Below are 26,301 nucleotides of genomic sequence, written 5' to 3' on the forward strand. Positions count from 1 at the left end.
TTGGCAGGACATTAATACGTTTTGATCTAAACCGTAACATGGCAGATCTGATTGTGTTTATGGAATAGAGCCACTGAAAAAAACGGAGTCATTACATAAAAAAAAAAAAAAAAAACATTTCTCAGACTTTAAAGTTTGAATTATTAGGAAAAAAAGCCAGAATTTTGTGATTAAAGTCTCAATTCTGAGAAAAAAGTCAAAATAATTTTTTTCAGGGCCCCTAATCATTTTAGCTCAGCTCCATACATCTCCCCACCACCTCAGCTTCCCAGCATGATGCTGCCACCACAGGGGTTGGGGATGTTGTGTTACACTCTCCCAGCTGACCTGAGCGTCTCTGCAGCTGCTCTGAATAATTCTCTCCTCGTCGGTTCAGGTGGACATATAGGGACGACTTTCAGCGTGTCACAAACGTATCCTGCAAACATCTTTAGATGGTTTCAGCCCGGAGGCTCCTACGGCAACCTGCAGGTTCACGCGCTTCGGCTGCCTCTTCGAGTCTCTCTGCCAGCAGCTCTGAGGTGGCCAGCTTGACTGAACACCGGTGAATAATTAAGTGAGCACATCACAGTCTTGCGGTTTCCTTCGTCTACATCTCATCTTCTTCCATCTGCCGTTCTGTCTTCTTTACATGCCCCTCCACTTGCCCTTTTTCCTTCCCTTTCTTTTAATATGTTCTCTCTCTTTCTGGGTGATCTCCTGTTTTTCCTCTCTCTCTCTCGTGGACAGACTTAAGAGATAGTTTCACAACACAGAAAGTCAAGACAGAGAATGGACACTGTTAAAACAAATGCAGCAGCAATTAGAAACCATTACGTTACCACAAACATGAAGGCGGAGAGGTTTGAGAGGTAACAAGCGGAAATCTTTGTTAATGATGCAATGTGGGCTACGTAGAAAAATGAAACAAAACAAAAACCGAAAGAGTCGAGGCAAATGATCAAAACTAAAGTAAAAATGACTTGGACAAAAAAAACATCCTGCATCTTTTCATGAACACGATAGTTTTCTCCTCTATTTTATGGGTAGGTAAAGGCAATACGGCGCCATTTATTTTATACTGGAAAAAAAAGTTTCTCAATATGCTGATGATGTTCTTCTTATACAAATGAAATTCTCCCTTTCGCCTCGTCGGTCTATAGAATATTTTCAGAAAAGTCTTTTGATTCGTGTCCAAAGTGAAAGATGTCAGACAATGCATCAAAAATGCAAAAAAACGCCGGGTGTTAAGATGCTTCTGTCATCACCTTTGATCGCCGCTCTGAGCCACACGTTCCCACAGCGAGGACGCAGTGAAATCTCGCTCGCTCGGTTGTTTCCTCACAGGAACACAGTGGGTGTTGCTGGGCCAGAATCTGTCGCAGCCTGTTAGCAGCGGCGTCGATGTCCGTCAGCGGGAACGAGAGCGGCAGAGGTTCGAAAGTGGACAGACGGGACGTGTTGTGGTGACTAAACGGAGGGGTGGAGGGGGCGGTAAAGGTTAAAGAGGAGGATGTGAGGGGAAGCTTTGTGAAGCGTCACAAAGCTTCGGTAATTAACTGGTCCTAATTATTACCGTCTGTCTTCTGCCATCCGATATGGAAACGCACCGACTCTCGATTATGCAAATATGGAGCCCCATTGCACTAAATCGGGGAGGAGACGGGCAAAGATGAGGTTGCTATGGGTAAAGGTGGGTGCGAGGTGAAAGGGGGGGGAGGAAAATGGCTGGAGGTCAGAGGAGGAAATTTTGTGCAAATATGAAGGTCACAATCAATGTAAATAGTAAAAGCAAGGGAGAGAATATGTGGTTGATACTACAGCAACAACACAGAGTTGTGGACTTCCAGGTTTATGAGTTACTACACTAAAAAAATACCCAAAATCCAGCTGGCATTTCCACATAACCGAGCGGAAATAAAGTCCATCGCTGTGAACAAATCTGCAGCGACAGGACAAGAAACAAAGGCTTGAGAAAGACGTCTGTGTGTTTCACTCAGTGTATCAAGTTTGATCTAATAAATTTTAAATTATATTCTAATTCACTGAATATTATTTTGCAGGTGTGAAAAATGACTTCATAAATATTACAGAAAAGTTACATTACCCAAATTCTCACTCATTATGGAGTCTTTAAGGCTCATAAAGTTTTTTAAATCTTCTCTGAAACAACAACCAAAGCTCTCGAAAAGCGATTCAAAGTCTTCCTTTGTTGCACTTAGTTTTGTGACAGAAACACGAGTTCTCGACAGGCCTGGACTCAGGTGAGAGAGCAAGTGAGTCACCGCTCTTTCATGTCCGATGCCTTCTCTAGTTGAAAAGTGGTGGAGAACAGGAAGAGACGAGACACGGCGTTGCCCTCCGTAAAGATAAAGGCCCTAAATGATGACGCCATCTCCTCCACCGCTGTTTTTAAAAATTGCTTTTAATGGGACGGGGCGGGGGGGCAGCCGATTTTAGTTTGATCTCAAACGGGAACAGGTCCGACTGCGGCGGCTCGTTGTTAGTCGCGGCGCAGCGGAACGGACTGGCGTGCGTCTTCAGGCTTCGTGGAGTCTGACTAAAGCGATGTCTGATCGGCGATCAAGCACATATGTCCAACAAACTGATGCAATCCATCTGCCAGTAGTTCTTCATCACACTGCTGCAGTGGGATTTGTTGACCTTTGACCTGCTGATCATGTCGGGTGATGCCTTGTACCTCTGGGAAGTGATGCAGTGGATGATAATAATGGCTTCCAGTTCAACATGTTTCTATGGGATTTTAATAAACCTGCAGATGATTGGTCACATCTCCAGATTCTGTTTATGAATATGTCTGGGAGTATTTTTTTGTATTTTCAGCATGAACTTATGTCTGCATTGATGAGTTAAATAATATAACTGTTATAAGAAATAAAGTACATGTTAGAAATACACATCCGTTCACTGAGGGCATTAAGATAGTGATCATACAACCAATAACTCTGATTTTTTTTTTTATGAATTGGTCGCACAAATTTGATTCTATTGTGAATTTTCCAAATCAACATAAGATGAAAAATAAGTAAATAAACTTAAATATGAATGATCTATGCTTGGGGGGTTTAAATTAGGATTTTAAAGAATGCTGCGCCCAACTAGCTGGCCTGGACAAACGTGGGTTTCCCAAAAGGAATGTGAAAATACAGGACGTTCTCTCACCTGTAGTTGCTTTATTTTATTCTGAATCAGTTTAACTGGTAAAATAAAAAAAGAAAGAAAGAAAAACATATTTACTAGACTGGTATGACCACCCTTTACAAAAATGTTCTAGAGTGCCACTGAAAAAAAGAAAAAGAAAAAAAAAAGATAGAAAAAAATTCAATTCAATGGTCACAATTATGCCAGAAATTGATTGGCTACTACAGAAACTGACTTTCAAAGTTGCATTAGACCTCAAACCAAGCATCAGTGGAGACATAAATATGTGTTTGAGGTTGAATGCATCATTTTGACCTTTAAATCAAATAAAATGCATCACTAAAAACAGCTTTACATTCTTCTCATGATAAACGTGTGTCAACTTTTGACCAGACCTGTACACGTCGCTTCAAAAAATGACGAAATCCTACAAATGTTTTGGCTTTATACCGTTAGAATATGTGTAATCTACACATCCTAACTTTTCTATTTCATCTTCTGTTTCATGAAGATGAAATAGAGGAGGTGAGAGGAAGGCAGCTCAGGGAGGCTGAGGTGTGGATGAGAAAGTTATGGAGGGAGCTAAATGGCCTGGGTAAATTGAGACCAACAGGGCTGGAAAATGGGACACATAAATTTAGGACTCGCGATATTTTTCCCCACGTCTTCCCGTCTCGCTGCCTCTCTCTCTGTAGAATAGTGGAACACACACAGTGGGCCGCAACACGAACTAAACCAGGACAATGAGGAAGCAGGAGGAGACACAGAATGTGAGGAATTTAGTGAGTGAGCCTGAATGGCTGGTGGGTCAGGTGTGACCATAAAGTCAGCACAACCATAAAAAGAAAAGATTTTCTACCATTGTTTGACTTTTACTATTTTGTCATAAATCTGTTATCAAACTACAGCTTAATTATGGCTGAATATCTTGTGCAGTCAAAGGACAACATTATTATTTTCTTCTAAGGTTTTGGTTTAATTTATGTAGACTCAAAATCCTGCTGCACTGTTGTGTCTCTGCTATGTGACCCAACGGTGTGAAGCTACGGTGCTCTAGGTATCACCTTTTGATGCATCCGATTCGTTTAGTTATAATTTACTTGATCAATAAACTGTCTTCCTGTTAAAAAGGAGTCATTTCTTTCCACAGTCGCCACATTCTTGCTTAGGCAGAGGGATTGTTGCAGTGACTCAGTGAAATCTACTGAGACAAACAACTTTATCAGCTGATAAACTAAACTTGCTTGTACAGCTAGAATCAAAGTAGATTAATGTCATTAAATTTAAATCTGAATGATTGGATTGAACCAGATTTATATATATTGTGTATATATATATATAGTTTTTCTTTGGTTTTGATATTTTTGTTCAACACTCACAGTCAGCTGCTATGTTGTATTTTAAATGATTTGTAAATAAATGATGGCACAGTAAATTAATGAGTATTTGTTATGAGAAGTCGATTTTTTCTGCAGCTGTTCATTCAACTTTAGAAAAAGCTTCCCCTGCAGGTTTTCCCTAGAATGCAGTTAAATTTTCTTCCCATTTTGTTTCCTAATGACAGTTCCCCTGCGCTTTCAATTCGCCCTTCATCAGTTTGCCAGTTAACCCTACCTGTTAACTGGCAAACTGTTAACTGGCAAATATTGATCTGACCTTTTTGTCAGATCAATATTTGTGCGTTTAGCTCAGGTACCTTCTCTGTTTGCTTCATGAATCGCCTGATCTTTTTTTAGAAGTTTTAACCTACCTGTGTTTCGGTCCGTACTCCCCGGTGACACTCTGTGTCCCAATAAAAAGGAGGAAGAAGATGCAATCTCCACATGTGTGCAAAAGTTTCACACAAAAGAAATTTCCAGGTCATTGCTCGCGAAACTCAAAACGGCAATGCTCTCTCAAATGATGAAAGAGATGCGCCTGTGAATCTGGGGTGAGGAGATGCAGGTAGGGTGTTTAACTGGGCACAGAAAGAATGAAGGGAACAAATAAAAAGAAGAAGGAAAATAAAAAAAATGGCACACCAAGAGGCACAAGGCACAGGAACACTCACTTTTAATTCTCTTATCATTTACAAATGCTCCTAATTGCGACTGTTTTAGCAAGGACATGGTGCTGCCAAGCTGAGCAGCACATTACATTAATAGAGTACAGGACCTCAGCGATTACTACAACAATAGGCTCTATTGTACAACGTTAATTGCCGATATAAATGCAGGGAGATTTTGTTGAACCTCAGAAGGACTGAGGCAGTTTACTCCAAAGAGGAAGCACTTTTTTGGGGGGGGGAGTTGGTTGAATAAAATCGAGGGACGGCTTTCTCCAACGATGCGGTAAATACTGGGAGCAAGGGGGAACAAAAACAGTACGGGCGGTGACTGCTTCGCTGAGTTCACCCGTGAGCTGTGATTAAACGCGTCACACGCGCGGATACGACAATTACCCCCAGACGCAGCTCAACGCCGGTTCTGCACTGTGATCGGACCCGTTTCCTCTGAAGAAACGTCACGAGGACAGACATGCGGATGCAGCTGTTCTTGCACTGAATCGCTGCCTTTCTTCTCATAGATGAAAAGCACAACCGCAGGAAAATGACCACACTGGAAACGACGAAAAGCTCAAATTAGTTGGGCAAAAGTTAATAGCGCATTCATGAAAAACAGTCTTCCTGCTTTCCCCCCGTGTGTCGCCCTGTCTATGCTTTTAATGTGAAAATGCTGCACATTATCCCTGTTCCTCTCAGGTCGTCTAAATTGGCTGCCTTCCTCCTTTTCATTAGTTGCAAACGGTCTTGAATTTAAATCCTATGTACAAGTGGATGTTATCGCTCCAGATCTGCAGCAGCGGTCGACTCTCATGGATTAGCTCTGTGTACTTATTGTGCTGTGGCCCTGGGGTGATCAATGACAACTGCAGCTATTTGTGCCGCTACAAAAGCCAAACCTTCTAGACAAGCTGGGGAAAAATAGCTCAACATGTCTTGATAATATGACCATTAGCCAGAGCTTTAGATGGCACTGATTGCTGCAGTCCAACAGACTTTGTGGAGCAGCAGCGAGCGGGGCGACCCGTAAAAAGACTGGCAGTGACAACCACAACAGCTCCACACAAAGGCTTTCATACTCACATTATGTCAGATTTCAACACCCATATCTAAACTGAACTAACTAAAGAGACCAATTAACCAAACAGTCCTGTTTCTGGACTGATGGAGGCAACCGGAGTAACCAGAAAGAACCCGTGCATGCACAAGGAGAACATGCTAACTCCAGGTAAGCCAGACATGCTACCTTCAGGCTTGATGCGACACCATTAAGCCTGAAAAATTAGAGTTTTGAAATCTCCTTTTTTACGAATGAAAACAAAAAAATGACATGCACTTTGTGTCCTTCAGGTCCGTGTCGAAGCTTTATAGAACCACTCCTCCTCTGTTGGAATATATCTTCTCCCATTCACACATTCTTTTCTGAAAATTTGCTCAAGCAGTCAGGCTGGATGGAAAGCATCAATGAACTTCAGTCTATGGATTTTTAATTGGAGTCTCTGATTGACTTGGATTCCCTCCAGTAGAACTTCAACCAAAGAAGAAGAATTTGTGAATGATGATGTTGATTTTCTGTGCTGTTTTAGTCTGTCTGTAGTTTTAGTAAAGGCAGTGGAGGACATGAACGCAGCCGTTCGGTCCATGTTGGTCACACTTCTGAATATTGAGTTAACATTAACAGCCGCCTCATCGAGCTCTGCTCTTCTCTCTTTGTGCTGAAGAACGATTGTTTACAGCACAGGCAATTTCTAGTAAGCTTCGTAGGGTCGAACTGGAGCATTACACACACCACAGGCTAACTTTAGCAATCGGGTAAAATTTAAAACCTCAACAGAGTCCCGGGCCTCTGGGTAGGAATCGTTTCTCAACAGCCAACTTTCCAGACTGTACGAAGCAAGGCGTGAAACAAAGGGCTGGTTTTTACCAAACTAGATAAACTGGGCCAAAGTCCTACCACCTTTAGATGTGTCCACTGTCCTAAACACTTGAATTAAACGGCTGAACTGCCTCACAAACACCAGTGAAGCTCTGCAGAGCTCTGCTAATGAGCTAATATTGCAGCCAGGTGAGTTAAAGTAGAGAGACATCTTAAAGTTGAAGGACGCCAACCAACGAGGAGTGGAGTTTGAGACTACTGATCTAGGGTTATTAGTAAAGGCACTTATATAAATTTCCTTCCAGTTCATAATTTATGCACTCCAGTAAAGCCAGCTGGGAGATGTGGCCGTAATGTGACAAAATGTGAGGAAGTGAATACTTTTACAAGTCACTGGCTAAGCCACCGGAGGAGTCCCTTTGCCTCTTCCTCCTCCTTTATCGTGCCACGTCTTTCACAGACACGGGCACAGCTGTGCTCTATCCATCCCTCTTCTTCCTCAGCCCTCCTCCATTCAGGCTGTGATTTCCAGAGCAAAGAGGCAGCTTCTGTTTTCCTTCCATGGATAGATGGCATCACACCTGCTGCAAACACCCTCCCTGTGTCACTCCGTCTTCCCCCCGTCTCCTTCGCTCCTCTCCCAGTCATGCGGCCCTGCACTCATCCTCTTACTTACCGCCCGGCCCTCCCTCACCAATCTCATTCATTGATATAGATGCGATGCCCTTTGCCTTCCTTTGTTTCCCCCCCTCCCTTCCCCGTTCGACTTCCTCCCATCTTTTCAGCTCTCCCTCTTTCAGACCTTTTCCCCTCTTTCACACCAGCTACAGAAGAATTTCCCGTTGGCATACAGTGTGTGGATGTGTAATAGGCGTGGCAGCTGGAGTCCCACTTTTTTTTTTTACTGCTGAGCCGCTGCTGCACTTCCGCTCCGTCCTCCGGAGGAAGCCGTCTAAAATATCCAGTTTTGTACTCATTACAGATCCCAGAAGGCTCAGAGGGGGGAATGGGGCTTATGAGCGAAGGATGCGTGGCATTCCTCAACTTTGCGAGCCATGTTTAATCTTACCGGACTTAAATGAGTGTCTGTGTCTCCCAGCGGCACGCCAACAGTGGGCTCAGCTTTGTGTTTCATCCCTGAACACCTAGAAACTCTGTTTGCATGTGAGAGCAAGAAAAGTAAATTTCTGATCATAATTCAACGTGACGCGTCGTGTGGCCCGACAGTAGGCCGCTCCAGAGAGTAGATTTTATGGAATTATCTTGTATTAGTCCTCCAGATTCTCGCTACTCTCACTAAAAACCTAAATGTTGTGTTTTCTGCCTGCCGTGTCGCTCCGTGTTACCCTCTTTTCCTTGGATGTGTAATGAAAAAGGAGGGGTTGTCTTGTCAACTGTAATAGCAGTATTTGGCCTTCTCCCATGATGGGTGCACCCATATGTGTGTGTGTGTGTGTGTGGGGGTGTGTGTGTGTGTGTGTGTGTGTGTGTGTGTGTGTGTGTGTGTGTGTGCGTGTGTGTGTGTGTGTGTGTGTGTGTGTGCGTGTGTGTGTGTGTGTGTGGCACAAGGCCAAAGATAAACAGCACCCTTTGTCAGTCCATTTCCTTGAGATGCTCAGTCAGAAAAGGAAAACACAAATAGCCAAAGCATTATTTTTCTTAAGCTTAATGTCTCAAATTTTGTTTTTTACTTTCACTTCCTGCTTTTTTACTTGATCTCGGTTGTCCAAAAGACAGCAGAAAGAACAGCAGCCCTCTGTCTTCTGCCGTCTCTAGACACTGTAGGGATCCGTCAGCCTCATAACTCAAACAGCACTCACGGCTTATCGAGGAAATTACTTTTATATTGAGCGTGAATCACACATTATCCACAGGTGATGAGAACGTGTGTCAGTGGTGAAACCTCCCAAGAGTCGCCATAACAACCACGTTTACTCCAAAAGCTCGTTAGCTGAATTTCCATTCGTCTCAAAATTGTGCAAATTGGAATTATAAAAATTAATTGGCTTATTGGAAACACAGCAACTTCAGGAAAAAAAAATATTTTATACAACGTTTTTGCGGTACGATGAGGTGTTTTTTCAGCCATACCAAAATGTATGTATTTGGCAAAACTGCAATGGAAACACATTTTTTGCACCATGCCAATTCGTATACAGCTTATTTGTAGGCGCTGGCCTCCTTGGACAATGCAGCCGGCTCCACTAAAGGTATCTAAGTATCGTATAATTCATCAAAAGTTGAGTAGAAAAAAACGCCGCATACGTAGCCGCTTCCCAGTAAAAGCGACTTGTCACTCCAACGTCTCCTCTGATGAGTGCTGTGGCTGAATTATCTGTTCGTCCTTCACTGACATGATTTTCAATGAGTTATGTTGTGAACAAGCTTATTTACATGCCTTTCTTGTCTAATGTTAACACCACAACAGCAACATTGTGTTTTTCAGACATTAGTAGAATATTGGAAAAAGTTTCGGTACATTTGCAATGGAAACACATCTACTTATCCGATGGGTCACCAAGGAACCCACAGTAACATCCAGAGGACAGCTCGCCTCGTCGCTACAGTAAAGCTCAGTGTCTTAACGTTGTGTTTGCAAGTAAAAACGTAAAACTCCTGCTGCGTAAGCTAACGTTAACAGAGGAGGAGACGACTGAAACAAAGTGCTGGGGATATTTAGTTAGTGGGAATTGTTTAGCCTACTTCTATCATGAAGCTCCATGTTTGGTTCAGAATCCATCCTTTCTTGGTTCCACCTGTTTTGTCTGATGTGGTTCTGGTTCCTGTAGCAGAAACCTGCCCAAACTTAACATAGCATATGATCGTAGACAACTGCAGTCCGTGGGGCGAAAGACCCTTTGTGACATGATTGATTCGGCACAATGGAAACTTTTTTCCTTTCTCTAGCCATTGACATTCAGGATGTCAACCATTTTGTCTCTGATAAGAAGCTGTAGGCAGGAGCGGACTAGTACAATAGTCCAGGCTGGGAATTTGAAACCATTCCAGTGAATTAATGCAGGTTTGGGACAAACAGCTGTCTTTCTACACTAGCAGTGAACTTTTACATTGAAACAAATGGAAATGTTTAACATCAAACAAGAACCCTATTATTTATGCATATTTTCAAAAGTTGCTTCATCAGTCATATTTCTGTTTTCTCATTAATATGTGGGAGTTTTGAGCACTATGTTTTCCTGCAAAAGGGAGTGCAAATAACCTGAGCTTTTTAATATAACACCTGGATGGAGCCTGGTGTGTGCCTGCACTACTGTAACAGGCAGCCTCAGAAAACGAAGGGGATGCGTTTCTTTTCCCCATCTTAGTTGCAGTTTGTGGGAGTTTTAGACAATCAAGTACTGAATTGTTTTTTATTTAGTGCGACCTGAACCAAATCTTTGGTCCTGGCCTTCGGTGATCCTGAGCAGTCCAGGCCAGCGGCCAGGCCAGCGGGAAACGTCCCAGTGCTCCCGATGGCCAGTCCACCCCTGGCTGTAGGTGGCTTTAAGTAAACAAAAACCACAACAAGTAGCGTGGAGTGTCAGAAAGACATTACTGCTTTGAGAGACCAGAAAAATTATGAGAAAGATTCTGTACTAAGAGTTTAGTGAGACTAAATAATAAAATTCAATTTCTTGAAGTGGCAAGAAAGCAGAGTCTCTTGGGGAAGTTTTTCCTTTTTGCTCTCTTCTCTTTTGCCTCCCAGTCTGAGTTTGTCGATCACCTCTCGAGCGCCTTCACAAGCACACTTTGATCAAGCCAAACCCTCTTCACCCAAGTCCTACCTCTCCTCTCCCAGCTGCTTCTCTTTAAAAGCACAATTTCTTCCACCCAATCTCATTCTCTGCTCACAATCTCAATTACTCTACTTTCCCACGTCTCGCTTCCCCTTCCCCCTCCTCCCTCCTTCTCTCTGATCCTTCTCTATCGTATTTTTGCCACTCCATTGTCTCAGTCCATTAGGCAGACACAAATCCGTTTGGAGACAGAGCCCGAGCGCAACCCCCGTCCTCGCTCTCCAGGGCCCCAGCGCAGCCAGGAGAAAGCTCTCAGGGGAGGCAAACTCTGCCTCGTGGTCTGGGAAATCCATTTAAACCTTTGCCATGGAATACTGCTCTTTCCTGTTGCACGTACAGTACATGTGCTTAATAGGGAATGTCGTCCCTGCACACACATACAAGCCCGCGCAGAGGTCTGTGACTCTCTTCACTTCCCAGCTGCTCTTTTATTCTCCTCTTCAGTGTAACAACGTCAAACCTTTCATTCAATACGCAGTCGACAGGAAGACCAAGATTGAGGTACTCATCAGAAATGTTAGTATCTACCAATTACTAGATAAATGGTCAACAGAAATACTAAACTGTGATTTACAGCTAACAGAAAACCATTGGGATACGCTAATCGCTACAATCTGTGACAAGCTAATAACTGTTAGCAAATACAAGTTGATAAACGCTAAAGTAATTGTTCACTTTCAGAGGTGTCGCTGAATAGTATGTGAAAGATTTAAGAAGATACAATTGGCCAAAAGCATTAATAAAGAGTTTATCAAGGCGGCCAGGACTCTGTTTAAATAGTGTGGCAGCCATATTGATTCTTGAGTTTGGGATTAGGGATTAAAAATTGACAAATCTCCAATTTAGCAGTAAATGAACCGCACAAGTAAAGCACATCCATCCATCTCTGTATCATCCATCAAATCAAGCTAAATGTAGAAATATTTGTATTTACTGTTGGGGTATAAACAACTCTGAGCTTAATTTGTATATCATCTACCAGGAATCATCCTGCCACATGTGGGTGCCACACAGCAGTCCCCATATGCAGTCCCAGTATGAAGGAGTGCATGTTTAAATGGAAGCTGACGGTTCCCTGCCATATCTTCCCTTCCAGCAGTAATGAGAAGCAACAGAGAGTAGAGCTTCAGTGGTGGCTGCTGGTCTTGCCATGTCACTCCAGCTCACGTCTCTGCAGCTACAACAACCTGTTGACACCAGAGGGTCACCAGACAAATGCAGAGATGACAACGGAGACAACGATAGGACAGATGAGCCGGAGTGGCCGTGTGGCAGGACAAACATGGAACTGTCGTACGCGTACTCGAGTGTGGGCTTCACACTGCCACTTGAAAATGTGTCTCACTTTCCCCAACACAAACAGCACGACCGAAGCAAGTTCAGTTTGGATGTGCCTTGAGCTCCCTCATTAAAGTGAATATAACAGTGAAGTACATCAGAAAAGCCGACATGTCGTCAGCAGCTGAGGAAACTCCGATGGGTGATGAGGTTTCACTTTTCTCCACATGGATGGATAGAGATTTTGTTTTCTTAACTGGTCATTTTTCAGTTCGGTGACAAGAAGGCACAAAGCGAATGAGCCGATTTTGCTCGAATCCAGATCTCAATGGGCCACAGATAAAGCAGCAGCAGATTGCTTTATCCCATTAGGCAAGGCCTAGTAAATAGGCAGAGATCTAGCGCTCTGTCCTGGTGCAATCTCCAGCTGATCCTGTCGCTGGCATCAGCTCTGTTGGCAGTTTGTCTTTCAAGTCAGGGCCCCCAGCTAAGCCCGCCTGTTTGTCTTTATGCACATGGAGATAATACGAACCAGCGCGGTTCACTTTCACACCAAGTGAGAGAATGAACTGAGGCGTTTTTCTGTTTGCAGGATGCGGTCATGAAGTCACAATAGTGCAAAAGAGGCATGCTGAGGTTAATGATGGTAGAGCGCATTAAAATGAAGATTGAGGAAAAATGAATTATGAGAGCAAAATTAGTTACCACCACATGAAAAGTATTTGCATTTACGTAAATGTTTCAGGTATTTAATGAAATTTTAACATCAGACGATTTTATTTCTTGAGAAAAAACGCACAACTCTTCCTTAAAAATATTTTGATTGACCAGATTTTTTTTTTTTTTTTTTTTTGGGGGGGTAGGAGTGCAATTTTACAAGCCACACTTGGGATTGATTACTGTGAGACACGTAGAGGTAACAGACCACTTAAATAGAACCTGTCGGAAAGCACAAAGCAGGCTAAAAGATGACAAACACAGTCATTGGCAAGTCTATAATTTTCTGAGGCTTTGGGATTGCAGCAAACCACAGTGGGAGCCGTTATCATGATGAAACAATAGAGAATCTTCCTAGAAGTGGCTGACCTACCAAAATTACTCCATGAGTCCAAAAAATAAACACCCAAACAGCAAAGGAAGTGTAGACCGCACGCCAGTTAAATTTGCATTTGTTTCATGAAAAAGCAAAAACAGAAGTAATCTGATGAACACTCCAACTCTGAGCTTCAGAGGCGAATTCATCAATATATGTAGCCATTAGTTATCCTTTTTGGTTCAATGGTATACATTTAATCACAGTAAAACATGTGTATTTACCTTAGAAAATAATTCATACCAATGTACCAGTGGTAAATGTGCTTAAATTGCACTTTCATAACTACAGATGCAGAGGTTGGTGAGGCAATCAAATCTATTAAGGTTATGCTGGAATAACAGCAGTCTGTAAAAAGTGAAATCTGCAGGACATTTTTGCATAAAAGCGGAACAGAATCATTGGAGAACTGAAGTTTACAGTTCTTTAGTTTCTAATGTACAAACTGCCTGCCCATCATTCCTTAAAAAGTTTCTGCAAATTCTAGAAGCTTTTGGTTTTCTGCGATTTTTCTTGAGTCCTACCTTGGCAGCCATGATCATCGAGGAGCCTCCACGTACTCCGAGGATGGGAATGTGGGTTTGGGCTGAAATGAAGTCCAGGATCTGAGCGATGGCTTCCTGGTCTGTGTCGTCCCCAAACACGACACCCTGCAGCCAGTGCTCCGTCATCAGGTCGCAGATGCTCTTTATAATGCTTTTGGGGTCCGTTTCATTCATGGTCAGCACCTCCACGTTCGGAGCCATGTGGAGAAAGTCCTCCTTCTCTCTGGCCCCTGCCAATGCCACCTCGCTGGAGTTGCCCACCAGCACAACAGCGATGCTCAGGCCCCGCAGGATGTTAGGCAGGGCCATGTGGTGCGGAGGGGGCTGCGGGATGGGCATGTAATGGCCGCCACCGCCTCCTCCGCCGCCCTTTTCTCTCCTTGAGTGACAGGCTGGGGGTAGGTGGAGAAGACAGAGCAGCAGAAAAAGGAGAGGCAGGCATAAAGACGAGCCTGTGGTGCGGTGAACCGATGGAGGTGGATGAAGGGTCCGAGCCCCGTGTTGCACCCGAGCAACCATTCGGGGGGAGAAATGAGCCCCAGCATGTTGGTGAGGCAGGGAGGAGCTGCAGCGTCCACGAACAGGCATAATGTAGGAGCGGGATAGGAATACCTGGAAAGACAGGAAATGAGTAGGGAGTGAGGGAGAGAGGAAGGTGGTGAAGAGAAGGAATCAGAAGTTAGCATACAGTCGTAAATCAATTGAGTACAACAAAAAGCTCAAATGCTACATCCATCATATGTTTCAGATCATATCTATATGCTCAAAGATTTGGAGAGTTGGAGTGACGGGGGGAAAAAAAGGGATACCCTTGTTCTAAAGCAGCTTTGTACATGGAAGAAGTCATGCTTGACACTTAAAAATTAAAGCGACAATACAGGAAACAATGTCAAATATGAATCAATAATGTATGCAGAATCTGGAGAACAAAAGTTACAGTACAAGTTACAGATGAGACACTGGTTTCTTGATTGGATGGGAGAACAGAGGGACACAAGGAAAGGAGAAAGCAACAGAGAGAGAAGGGATGTAGGGAGAAAAAATGAAGCAAGTAAACGAAATGACAGAAAGGGCAGATGGAGGGAAAGACGACTAAACGCCGACTCAGGCTGCCTGACAAACTGTCTGGAGCAAGATGAGTGATGCGCCAACCCGAGACACAGACAAACCGACTGATGCTGAAACTAATTAAGTGATTGACGGTAGAGGCGCTCTGGACAATTCACAAGGCTTTGAAATGAAACCCGCCCTCTTCCTCCGTCAGCCCCTGTTGGCCTAGTTTAACACTCTTCTGCTGTCCACCCCTCCCTTCATCCTTACACTCCATTCGTTCTACTTGACCGTACCTTGCTCTCTATGACTGACTCCCTCTTTTTCTGTGCTTATTTATAGAGTTTCTTAATAATGGGAATGCAGATGGGTGGGAGGGCCTGGCGAGACGATAAACAGTGGGCAGAGCAAGACGGAAAATGGTAACGAAACTTCAGATTCAAGAGAAACACTGTGATCTTTCTTGCTGTGGAGTCACTGAGTCAGTCATGGTCATTTTGAGGGAGTTCTGGACCACAAGGTGTCAGGAGTGCATGTGGGAGCTATGCAGTCCTTGTGTAGCCAGAGAAAGAGCTCTGTTGACATTTCCAATCAATATTCAAGCTTGTTCTCAGTGCAGTGATTCCAATTTGTGTTGCTCAAGGCCAGCATCTCAGCATAGCTGTGGAGAAGAAATGTCTGGTTTGGTAACCGCCAGGTGTTAGATGATGATGACTTCCTGTTGACATCTTCAAGTCATATTCTATGTCAAGAACTGAAATGGTTCCCAAACGAGCGTGAAGGGACAAGAAGCAGAAGTAGAGCCTCTGTATCCGACAAACAAGGGTTTGATCTGGAAAAAAGTTGCCTGGTCCTACAAGGTTGAGGGTAATTGTCACTCTTGATGGTCTATCCTACCATCACTCTTCTTCATGAGTAATGGTAGGATAGATCGGCCAATGGACAGAGACTGCAGAGTTGTTGGGCAATAATACGATTCCAGCTCTGGTTTGTCATGGTAAGGAAAGAATAAAACTAAAAAGAAAAGCTTTTTTACTCTTCTGTCCATCTTCAAACTCCCACCCATCCTCATGAGATGTGATTGGAAGAATGACAAGCTGGATACAAGCATCTTTGTTTGTGGGGAAGGAGGACTCAGATCTCCCTCATCCATGAAAAGCTAATTAGAGTCACTGCTCTGCCACGTCAAAAGGTCCACTGGAGGTGATTCTACCATCCGATCTGGATACCTCCAAGAACCTATGGGAGATTTGCAAGGCATGTCACTGGAAAGAGACCCAGGGGCAAACCAAGAAGAAACTGGAGGCACTTTATATACTTCCTGGTAAGGTATACCTTGCTATTTTCCTAAATGAGCTGGAAAGTGCTGCTGGGAAAACGGTTGTGCGGAAAGATCGGAAATATTGGCAGGAAAAAGAGACAGAAAGCTGCACATGAAGTAGAAGCTCTCTTCTGTTTGTTACTGTATGTTTACATGTGACTGAGTGGGAGGGCATTTGTCCCCCTGAGTTTATTCGCTTATAGTCAGAGTGGGTGTAGGTGGAATAGATGTTTGCCTCACTTTCGTGGGCAGATGATACCAGGGAAGATGTGGATGTAGCAGCTCGTACATCGTGGGTCCAACTCGCAAATGAATGCATGCAGCTAACGAGGCAGATGGAAGTTACAATGGCAAACAAAAACACTCAGACAATATCCACAGTGTGAAGCTGACAGCTGATGAGACGGGGAATGACAAAGAGGGAGGAAAAAGCAAGAAGAAGATTGAGGGAGGGATAAAGGGATGCATGCGGAGATGACAGAACAACTTCTTAGGGGAAAACTAATTGCTGGAGATTCGTCAGCTCTAATTACAGGTCCCTGTGTTAATATTCAATTGCACACCACTCCGCAGGAAGGGTGGAGAGGTGGGAGGGGAAGGAGGAGGGAGAGATAATAGGAGGCACAAGGACATGAAGTGGGTACTGGGGAGAGGAAGGCAACAAGAGAGAGGCAGTGCCGACTGCAGGACGGGAGAGAAAAGGGAAGAGAAACTCAATGAGAAGGATGGAGGGAACGAGAAAGACAGCAAGGAGAGTTACAGAGAGAGGAAGATTTGGCCTCTTTGAATCTGGACTTCACTGGCAGCACTCTGTTTCCATGGCAACAATTAAAATAGGCCTACATATACAGACATGGTTGATGGACACCGAGATATACACATACCCAGCAGCATGCACCGGCGTTTTGTAATAAGCACTGATCACGTAAATGCGGCAATACAGTCTAGAGTGCACTCACTCTGCTGTGCATCGCTGAAGTGGATGTACTTAAACCAAAGTTCCCGCCGCACACACACAAAGATTTTGGACAGAGTTTTACAAATAAACAGACATAGAAATGCTGCTTTTCATGCATCCTCTAACAGCAAAATTACCATCTTGTTCTGCCTTTCGCTGCCTGTGACACAAGTACTCAGCACCCGGCAGCCATACACACACACACGCACACACACACACACACACACACACCTACACACACACACACACACACACACACACACACACTTCCTGGCACTCGACACAAACTTGCCACCCCCTTGCAGATTATATTAGCCGACACACTGTATAATTTCAATGATCATTCAGAGAGATGCAGCCATTAAAAAGGCCCCACAGTGACTGGAAGAATGTGTCATGAAGGAACACAAAGGGCATGTATTCACCTGTACATTGCACAGTTGATGTTATGACACTAAATGACCCCATTTTCCCACCAGGGAACCGACCATTTGCCCCATTACCCACACAGGGAACATAGCAGCCATATCAGATACACAAATGTGCGCTGCAGTTTCTACGGACTTAAGACCGTGCAGGTACCCGGGCTTAAGCAACATTTTCTGCCTTAAAAGAAGAAAACAACTTAAATCGATAACATTGGTGCAACAAGGATAAATATTGCACACATTATTTTGAACAGAAATTCTGGGTTTATACTGCTGGGAGAGAAGTTGAGAAGTTTTAACCAAACATTACGTAAAAATAAATATATGGAAGGATTATATGCTCCACAGTCTGCCATTTTGAACCATACAGCTAAGTAGGTATGTGCTCCAATAACTTGATGGTGATTTTTCTATTGGCTCGTAAAAAAAAAAAAAAAAAAAAACATTTTCATTTAATGTTGGGGGAAATTCCAGTTTCAGGACTTTACAATGATAATGCAAACACAGCCCAAATATTATCCTGTCTTTTTTTTTAATCTAGTTTGCAACACAGCTTTTGCTTACTTAAAACAATCATTTAGTTGATTATGGGTAGTTTTTTGTTGTTGTTGTTCGTTTTTTTTTTTTTTTTTTTTCAAAATCTGCCAAATAGTCCTTTTGGGTTATGTTTTTAACTACATAAATATGTAGTTAACCATTTTTGATGATCATGCATAATCAGCCAGTGCAAAAGTCCAGATGTAATTAAAAATTATAAATAGCTTTTATGATAATTTACTCATAGGGAATGCTTTTAGTTTCAGAACACTATACTCTGGAGAAATTTTGTGACAATGAAAATGCGACTTTTTTGTTCAATATTCAATCTGACCACTAGAAAGGCAAAGCATTTATGTCAAAATGTCCCGTTCAGCATTTTGGTACTCAAAACTGTTTGAGTGCTGAGGAGAAACCCAGCAGATTTACTTTCACGGGTGGAGCATTACGGCTTTCTCTACGATGCACAACCTGACGTATGTACAGGTTCTGGTCATAAAATTAGAATATTGTGATAAAGTTCATTATTTTCCATAATGTCATGATAAAAATTAAATTGTCATATATTTTAGATTCATTGCACACCAACTGAAATATTTCAGGTCTTTTATTGTTTTAATTTTGATGATTTTGCAAACAGCTCATGAAAACCCAAAATCCCTGTCTCAAAAAATTAGAATATTATGAAAAGGTTCTCTGAACGAGCAATAAAAATAATCATCTGAATCAACAAAGTAACTCTAAACACCTGAAAAAGATTCCTGAGGCCTTTAAAAACTCCCAGCCTGGTTCATTACTCAAAACCGCAATCATGGGTCAGACTGCTGACCTGACTGCTGTCCAGAAGGCCATCACTGACATCCTCAAGCAAGAGGGTGAGAAACAGAAAGAAATTTCTGAACGAATCGGCTGTTTGCAGAGTGTTATATCAAGGCACCTCAGTGGGAAGTCAGTAGGAAGGAAAAAGTGTGGCAGAAAACGCTGCACAACGAGAAGAGGTGACCGGACCCTGAGGAAGATATTTCAGTTGGTGTGCAATGAATCTAAAATATATGACAATTTAATTTTTATCATGACATTATGGAAAATAATGAACTTTATCACAATATTCTAATTTTATGACCAGCACCTGTATATAAACACAAATTGCTTTGGGTTTATTCCTAATGCAAAGGACACAAAGGCAGAGAAGAAAGGGTAAGAGGTGGGGCAAAAAAGTAAAAAAAAAATAAAGGAGACAATAGAATGAAGGAAATACAAGGTGATATCCTAGAAGTCTGATTTTACACCTGCAGAAAGAGAGAAAAAACAGAAAACTCAGACCCCTTTGTTACATATATGGATTTATAACATTTCTTAAAATTAAGGATTTCAGTTTTTAAAACACCACTGTCTCCATTCATAACCTAAATGAATTCATTTCACAGTGGTTATTTTACATTTAATAGTTTTTTTAGTTAAAACGTTTACATGAGTTTGCTACCTGATACGACCTAATCAGACTTCTCTTCCACATGAAGGAATAAAAGGAGGTAAGATGGTGAAATGCAGTATAACAATGTTTATGTCAGCGAGTTGTGCTAATGACTTTACTTCAGTCTTGAGAACGAGTTTGGTTCACTTAAAATAACATTAGCCCATTAGCCTTTAATCTGCTAAGTAGTTAGTACAAGCTTTGTTAATTATTCACACTTATACCAAAGAGCATGTCATCAAGTCAGTTTTTTCAAGCAATATTTTGTGCAGAGTTTTATATTGAGTCTGAATTGCTGCCTCGCAGCAAGTAAGTTTAAATCTCGTGGTTCCTGTGTGGTGTTTGCATTGTGGGCGTCTCCCACAGTACCAAAACATGAAAGTTTGGTTAATTGGCTACTGTAATTTGCCCCTGGGTGACGTCCTTGGTTATTTATCCTGCAACATTAAAGTAGCTGTAGAAATGGGTTAGATTGGTCCATGTTTGACCCGAGAAGGGCTTAGCAAAATAACCCAAATGAGCTGATTTCATCCCATCAGCTTTCAGAACGTATGTGTGTCCTATTTACATGAGGGGAAGAAGAGTACAAGAGTAGTTAGAGGCAGACCATCTAACTGGGGCTAGTCCTACTTAAAACACTAATGTACTTTCTAAATTTCCCAAGTCAGTATGTCCCATTGGGATCTAGATACAGAGGATTCGATGTGGAGTCAGTGATATCCAACGAAAAGAAGCCTTTTCGATAATAAATCCTTTTGTGAAACTAACACCACTGTTAGGAAAGATTAATGCAAGACAACAATTTCACACCATTTCACACAAACATGTTGGGAACAAAAGGGAGCATTCCTGCCAAGAGACCGATGCCATCAGTAACTGCAAAAAAAAAGAAAAAAAAAAAAAGCTTTTCAGGACAAGTCAAAACAGAGTTTAGTCAAAAACTAATCTGAAATGAGAAACGATGTAAAAACAAAGCAGTTCATTCATTATGAAGGGAGAGTTTTGAAAGCACTGTGAATTGATGTAAAACAGAACAGTGAGTACCTCTCACTGCGGCTACTGTGGAGGCCAGAGGCAGATTCAGTCATATTGGAGCCCAAGGCGAGATATAGGCTTCCGGCCCTCCAGTTCCCTATTTTGTCATTATTTTTTAACCGTTATTTCTCTAAGACCTACTTTCAGCCGATTGTTCTCTTACTGCTGCAAGTAAGAAGTTTATTTAGTTTAACTCACATTTACCATGTCAAAATTTCTGAAAGAGCAAATAGATCTTGAGGTTCTTGATCTCTAGTACCTTAAGATAAACTATAGATGTTTATAGATGTTGAGGTTAGTTTTTCTGAATACAGTCGGCTTCTGACACTGGTAGATGCTGGTAGAGGCACATCCCAGCTTCTCTCCTATATGAAGCCACTAAAGCCTAAAGGGAGTATTGCCAGTAACGTCTTCCTTTTCTCCAACATAGAAAGTACTCCTAGATCAGTGCTTCTGTTTCGTTTTTCTGTGTATGCTCTCTATTCTCAACCTCCAGATGCCCGTTCACACTGAGCCAGGTGCTGCTTGAGGTTTCTGCTTGCTAACAGGGAGTGTCCCTCTATACTGTCGCTACATGCATGGTTGGTACGAGGGATTGCTGCGAAGTCAGGAGGAGTAAATGCTGCAACTCAATGATTCGATTCAATCTGCTGAATTTTCTGAGAAAGGAAACTTTTTAACCAATCTGACTAATAAATTGAACTTTAGCTACACTGTTTGATAGCTGGGATGAACTGGGATGTACGTGATTGAACTGAAGTTACTTCTTTCAAAAATACCATGAAATGAAAAGTATTGTGAATTGGCGCTATATAAATAAACAGAATAAAAAATAATTCACCTTATTTGACTTTCTCCCAGTTTATAAGTGATTGCATTTTATTGTACTTCCAGAGAGGTTGTTGTGACATTATTAAACTGTAGCCCTGTGTCTAGTGCCATTTGGAGGTGATTGATGACATTCCCTCTAGTCAAAATACCATTTTCACTCGTCAGAATTGAAATCACAGACCTATCCTAATGTCATCTTGGTGCCATAGGCAATTCCCTAATGTGCGTAATGGTTGACATTACGCACATTAACATTAGCTATACCGCACAAATATATGACAGGGGAAGAAATCAGCAGCATGCCAGCAAAAAAAAAAGAAACCAGAGAAGTATTTCCTAGAGGACAAATATCAGTATATGAGATATGTCTCTCTGAAAGAAACTACCAAATATGGGCTCTGTCGTCAGGAACTGCACAGCATGGCTACCCAATGTTACAAATGGAAAAACAATTGTTTTCTTGACACATAATGTGTGTTTGGCAACATAGTAAATATGGAGTGAGGTTGGGACACAACTTTATTTATGCTACAGGGAGGCCAGCAAAGTGTTGTTTGTGAGCATAAAGTTACTCACACTCAATAAGAAAATGCTTTGTTTAATTGTGGTTTTTAATGTTACATGTTTACTATGAGCACAAAATGGCTGCTCAGGTCCACAGATGTACAATAACTAGCTGCAGTAGAAATGTGTTATTTCAGTGTCTGAGCCAAACAGATTACACAGAGTATTTTCACTTCCTTTCTGACTTACAGAATGTGCTGTTTGATACATGGAGCCCTGCTCATAGTGTTTTGACAGCTACATGCTAAACCATCACAAATTAAAAATTATGAGTAGAAAAGTGAATTTTTGGCTCTTTCCATTCACTCCTTCACTTTTTTAAGAAACAGGAGAAAAGGGAGCACTCTTGCATGGCAATGTCAAAAATTACTGCCAGAATTTTCAAAATTATTATTATTCATAGTTATTGTCACATGTAGTGATTTAAAAGAACGGTTTGTTAGATCTCCAAGGTAGTACAACATTTCTCTCTAATTCTAATTCCTCACTGTTTTAATCAAAATATCTTAATTATATACTGGAGATTTTAGCATCACTTTATGAATAATCTGTGATGCCTTATTTTAGTCCTCCATCTTTTGTTATGTTTTTAACAAATTTTTGATTTTGGACATTGAAATGATTTTAGCCATTGTGAACCGCAAGCTCAGAACAAAATTAAAGGGAGAAAGCTGAAAGAATTGATTACACGTGCTTTTAAAGCTTTTAGAGAAGTGAAAACACACAAAAGATTGAGCTGCAGGAAGTAAGCACCTTTAAACTGGAACAAAAACAATCCAAGTGTATTACAATATGTAGCCATAGAGCAAATGTCTGTATGTGTCAAAGGATCAGGATTTTAATTGCGCCTGAGCGCTTTGTCCCTGCTGGGGGCGGATGCTGCTGCCACTCTGCTGTTACCATGGAGTGAGCATGCTCACTCCGAAGCAGCGTTCAGGTAAGTGGTGCTTGTCGGGGTAATATCTCACGAACGGCTAATCAGTATTACTCATGTTTCTTGACGGGAGTTTTATGATGTTGCAGACTACAGTATGAATTCCTATTTTAATTTGATTGTTGGGGGGGGGGGGTACTGATCCTGCAGGATTATTTCCTTGTTCGATATTGCTAGACCTGCTGCCTTCGTATGACCTACTCGAGGGAATGACCAGATGTCACATGCCGTAAGCCAATTAGGTTAAAAGATGGTGATTCGGGAAGCTTGGCAGGCCTGGTAAACAAAAAGGGTCCAAATAAGCCCAAATCCGCAATAAAGAAGGCAATAGTAATTAATTTACTTCAGACACAATATGGGTCACACTGCTGTAGCGGAAATGAGGATATGAAACATGGCACACAAACAACTCCTTTGCTGTGTTTTTTCCACTGATCATTTTTTTCCCTCTCCTGTTTGAAACAGAGTGGCTGAAAATCGGCTTTCCAGTAAATCAAAAACAGCGTCTCGCTTTACAGGTGAACAAACAGGCCTCTTGTTTGAGCTTCGCATTTAATATATGGTGCCCAACGCAACTCCTTTCCAATTACAACATATTCTGCTCTCACTGTGATTAATCTACACCGCACAGGAAGCTTTACAGCCTGAAAGGTTTGTGCCCTTGTGGTGCCATGTAAATGTGTGTTTATAGTTGATGAATTCAGTCTGAAAGGCAGTGACCAGTGCCAAAAGCAGTCTGCTCTCTCTAACACCTTTTCAGAGAACAAATTTATGAGGTTTTTTTCTTCCTTTTTGCTCACATGAAAGGAAACAGAAACATGGAGCACTTATGTAATCTGTGGTGGTTCTAGCATTAACTTTAATGTAGAGGGGAGAGGAAATTTGAAATTAAATGAGAGTAAAGTAGAAGATATGTTGAGAATTGTAATTTTTAAGCCGAGCAACTCTTCCCATATTCCCACCTGAAACTATCTAAATCTTTTTTAGCTTTCCATAGAGAAATCTGAGGAAGAGAGAAGCACTCTGTGATAAAGGCATTGATGAAGCTAACACCATGTCCACATTGCTTGCATTGTATATTCTAAGCACTCTGGTTGACCAGATATCAATGATTTTGTAAGCACTGTGAGAATACAGAATCTGGCTGACGATGAGCCGCTAATGATGCTAAAGTTGGCATCTACTTTTGGAGCTTTCCAACACAAGACGCAACTAAAAGACAACATATGAAGAGGTCAAACCTGGACTAGATCACTCTAAACTATGTGCAGATTTGTTTTGTCAAGCATAACCTGTGAGTTATAAGATCTTTACTACAATTTTAAAAACACGTTTTTTTCTCAAAATATTCCTGTATCATTGCAACACTTCTGACTTCAATCTTTACCAATGTAGACATTTTCAGAGCAGGTTGTGTCAGTATTAAACATTCATCCGAGTGAGGAATGACTTTAACCCATGGGCAAGCCCCAGCTCCAGTGGAGATTTGACCAGGCAGCATCTCGGGTCACCGCACAGCGCACAGACGGAGACAGAAATCAGCTGGACGCCAGACCCGCTGCCAAACCTGCGATACTTGAGATTATGAAAGCGGCGTTGGTCTGAGGAACGAGTCCGTGAAGTGTTCGGATAAATATTCATGTAGGACTGACTGTGCAGTCTGCTGTGGAGGTGGAAGGTGGTGTGTGTATGTGTGTGTGTGATTATGTGTTTGGACATGTGTCTGTACACGGTGTTCTGATGCAGCCACTCGCCACCCCCACCCCCCGCCTCCCCTCCACACCAGCGCAGGGCCAGCCAAGGTTTGCAGTCACATGTTCGCCGGGTCTCCAGGGCTAATCGGCGGGTATGATGGCTACCGTTTCCAGAAAGAAGGGACCGCTGAGGAGGACGTCCCTGTCCGTCCCATAAAATTTGCCCTCCCTTCCTCTCTTTCTCCACACTTTCGAGCCCTTTCTTTCACTCCTGCATCATTTTGCGCCTGAACAATGCTAGCACTCAGTTTTCCCACTTATCTCTCTCTTGTGCTCGCACTCTCTCATCACCCTCTTCTCATTATGTGGTAAGTGTCAGGTTTGTCGATGGCGTTATTTGCAGGACAAAGGAGACTGTTAATTCTTCGTGCTTATTGTCTGGTTTGATATTTCGGAAAACAGCAGAGGACGACGTCGCGGCGGCCTTCCCACACCTCTCTGGAATATTTGAAGCTTTCTAAGTCAGCTGTGCTAAGCTGACAGTTTTCCCCCTTTTAATTCAAACGACCGTGTGTCGATGAGAGGCTGACATGTCAGCTGCTGCAGCAGCAGAGTAAGGACCTGGCCTTCTGTCAAACCCACGCACACTTGAGCCTACTTAGAAGTCTGACTCTTTTGTCACCACCACTTTGTCGTTTCACTGTAGGAATTGTGAAGAATGAATGAGCAGGAACCTCTGATGCACCTTTAAAGGGGAAAGTTTAGTTTTTTCAAAGTGCGGGATCTGTTAAAAGTTAAGTTTATTTATATAGGCAGTTCAAACATTACACAATAAGCAGGCGAGTTTTTAGCCTTGATGTAAAGCTACTCAGTGTTACAGCGTCGTTACAGTTTTCTGGAAATTTGGTCCAGATTTGTGGCGCATAAAAACCGAGTGCTGCTTCTCCACGAGCCTGAAGAGGTCTGATTGTAAATGCAACAACAGGTCTTTAATGTATTTTGGCGCTAAACCTTTTAGTGATTCATAAACTAAAATGAGTGCTTTAAAGTCCATTCTCTGAGCCAGAAGGTGAGTATTTAGGTGAATGTCCATCAACATTTTGACAAGGGCCATCTCAGCACTGTGGTGAGAACCGGACTGAAGGGCATCAAAGCTGTAGGTGATTGTTAAGGAGCTGTTTAAAAGGTTATTAGCAGCTATTATCTTACCTGATAATTCTCTTGCTGTCTTCATTTAGCATAAATCTATATCAGCTGGCTCCAGAGACTGATAACAGCTGAATTTTTTTAATATATACTCTAGCTAATGATTATTTAATTTGCAGAGGACATGGAGGTTGGAGTTGGTGTGCCACATACTGAAAACTGAACATCTTTGATGTCAAAGTGACTTCCTGACAGAGCCAGTACATTGGAATAATGGATATTATTCCTCTGGGAATAATAACTATTATTCCCAGAGACATTTATTTGCATATTTGTCTGTGGAACGCCACTCCGAGTTATTTGTGGAAAATCCAAACTACTTGTGACATTTTTCTGTAGCACATGTCTAAAATACTCAAAAGAAAATGCAGCTTGGGAAGACGAAATGTCTAGCAACAATGCTTCTGGACACGCTATTGGCTGGCATTTACAAAGCAGCCAATCAAGGAGCACTATTCACTTTCCTCAGGTCTGATTGGCTGTAATCTGAAGAGCTGA

The 26,301-nt window shown here is 42.2% G+C and overlaps 1 protein-coding gene across 1 annotated transcript in view; it reads right to left on the minus strand.

Annotated features, from left to right (window-relative positions):
- grin2ba (glutamate receptor, ionotropic, N-methyl D-aspartate 2B, genome duplicate a) overlaps positions 1–14,380 on the minus strand; it is a 124,491-nt gene extending 110,111 nt beyond the window's left edge. The window contains exon 1 of the mRNA XM_088008152.1: positions 13,751–14,380. Within this exon, the coding sequence (XP_087864278.1) occupies positions 13,751–14,359 (609 nt within the window). The 5' untranslated portion in view covers positions 14,360–14,380. The remainder of the gene's footprint in view (positions 1–13,750) is intronic.
- Positions 14,381–26,301: the final 11,921 nt, after the last annotated feature.

Source organism: Poecilia mexicana, unplaced genomic scaffold (assembly GCF_051168715.1).
Source record: "Poecilia mexicana isolate PSO_F unplaced genomic scaffold, ASM5116871v1 scaffold_8, whole genome shotgun sequence".
In the NCBI taxonomy this organism is placed as follows: domain Eukaryota; kingdom Metazoa; phylum Chordata; class Actinopteri; order Cyprinodontiformes; family Poeciliidae; genus Poecilia; species Poecilia mexicana.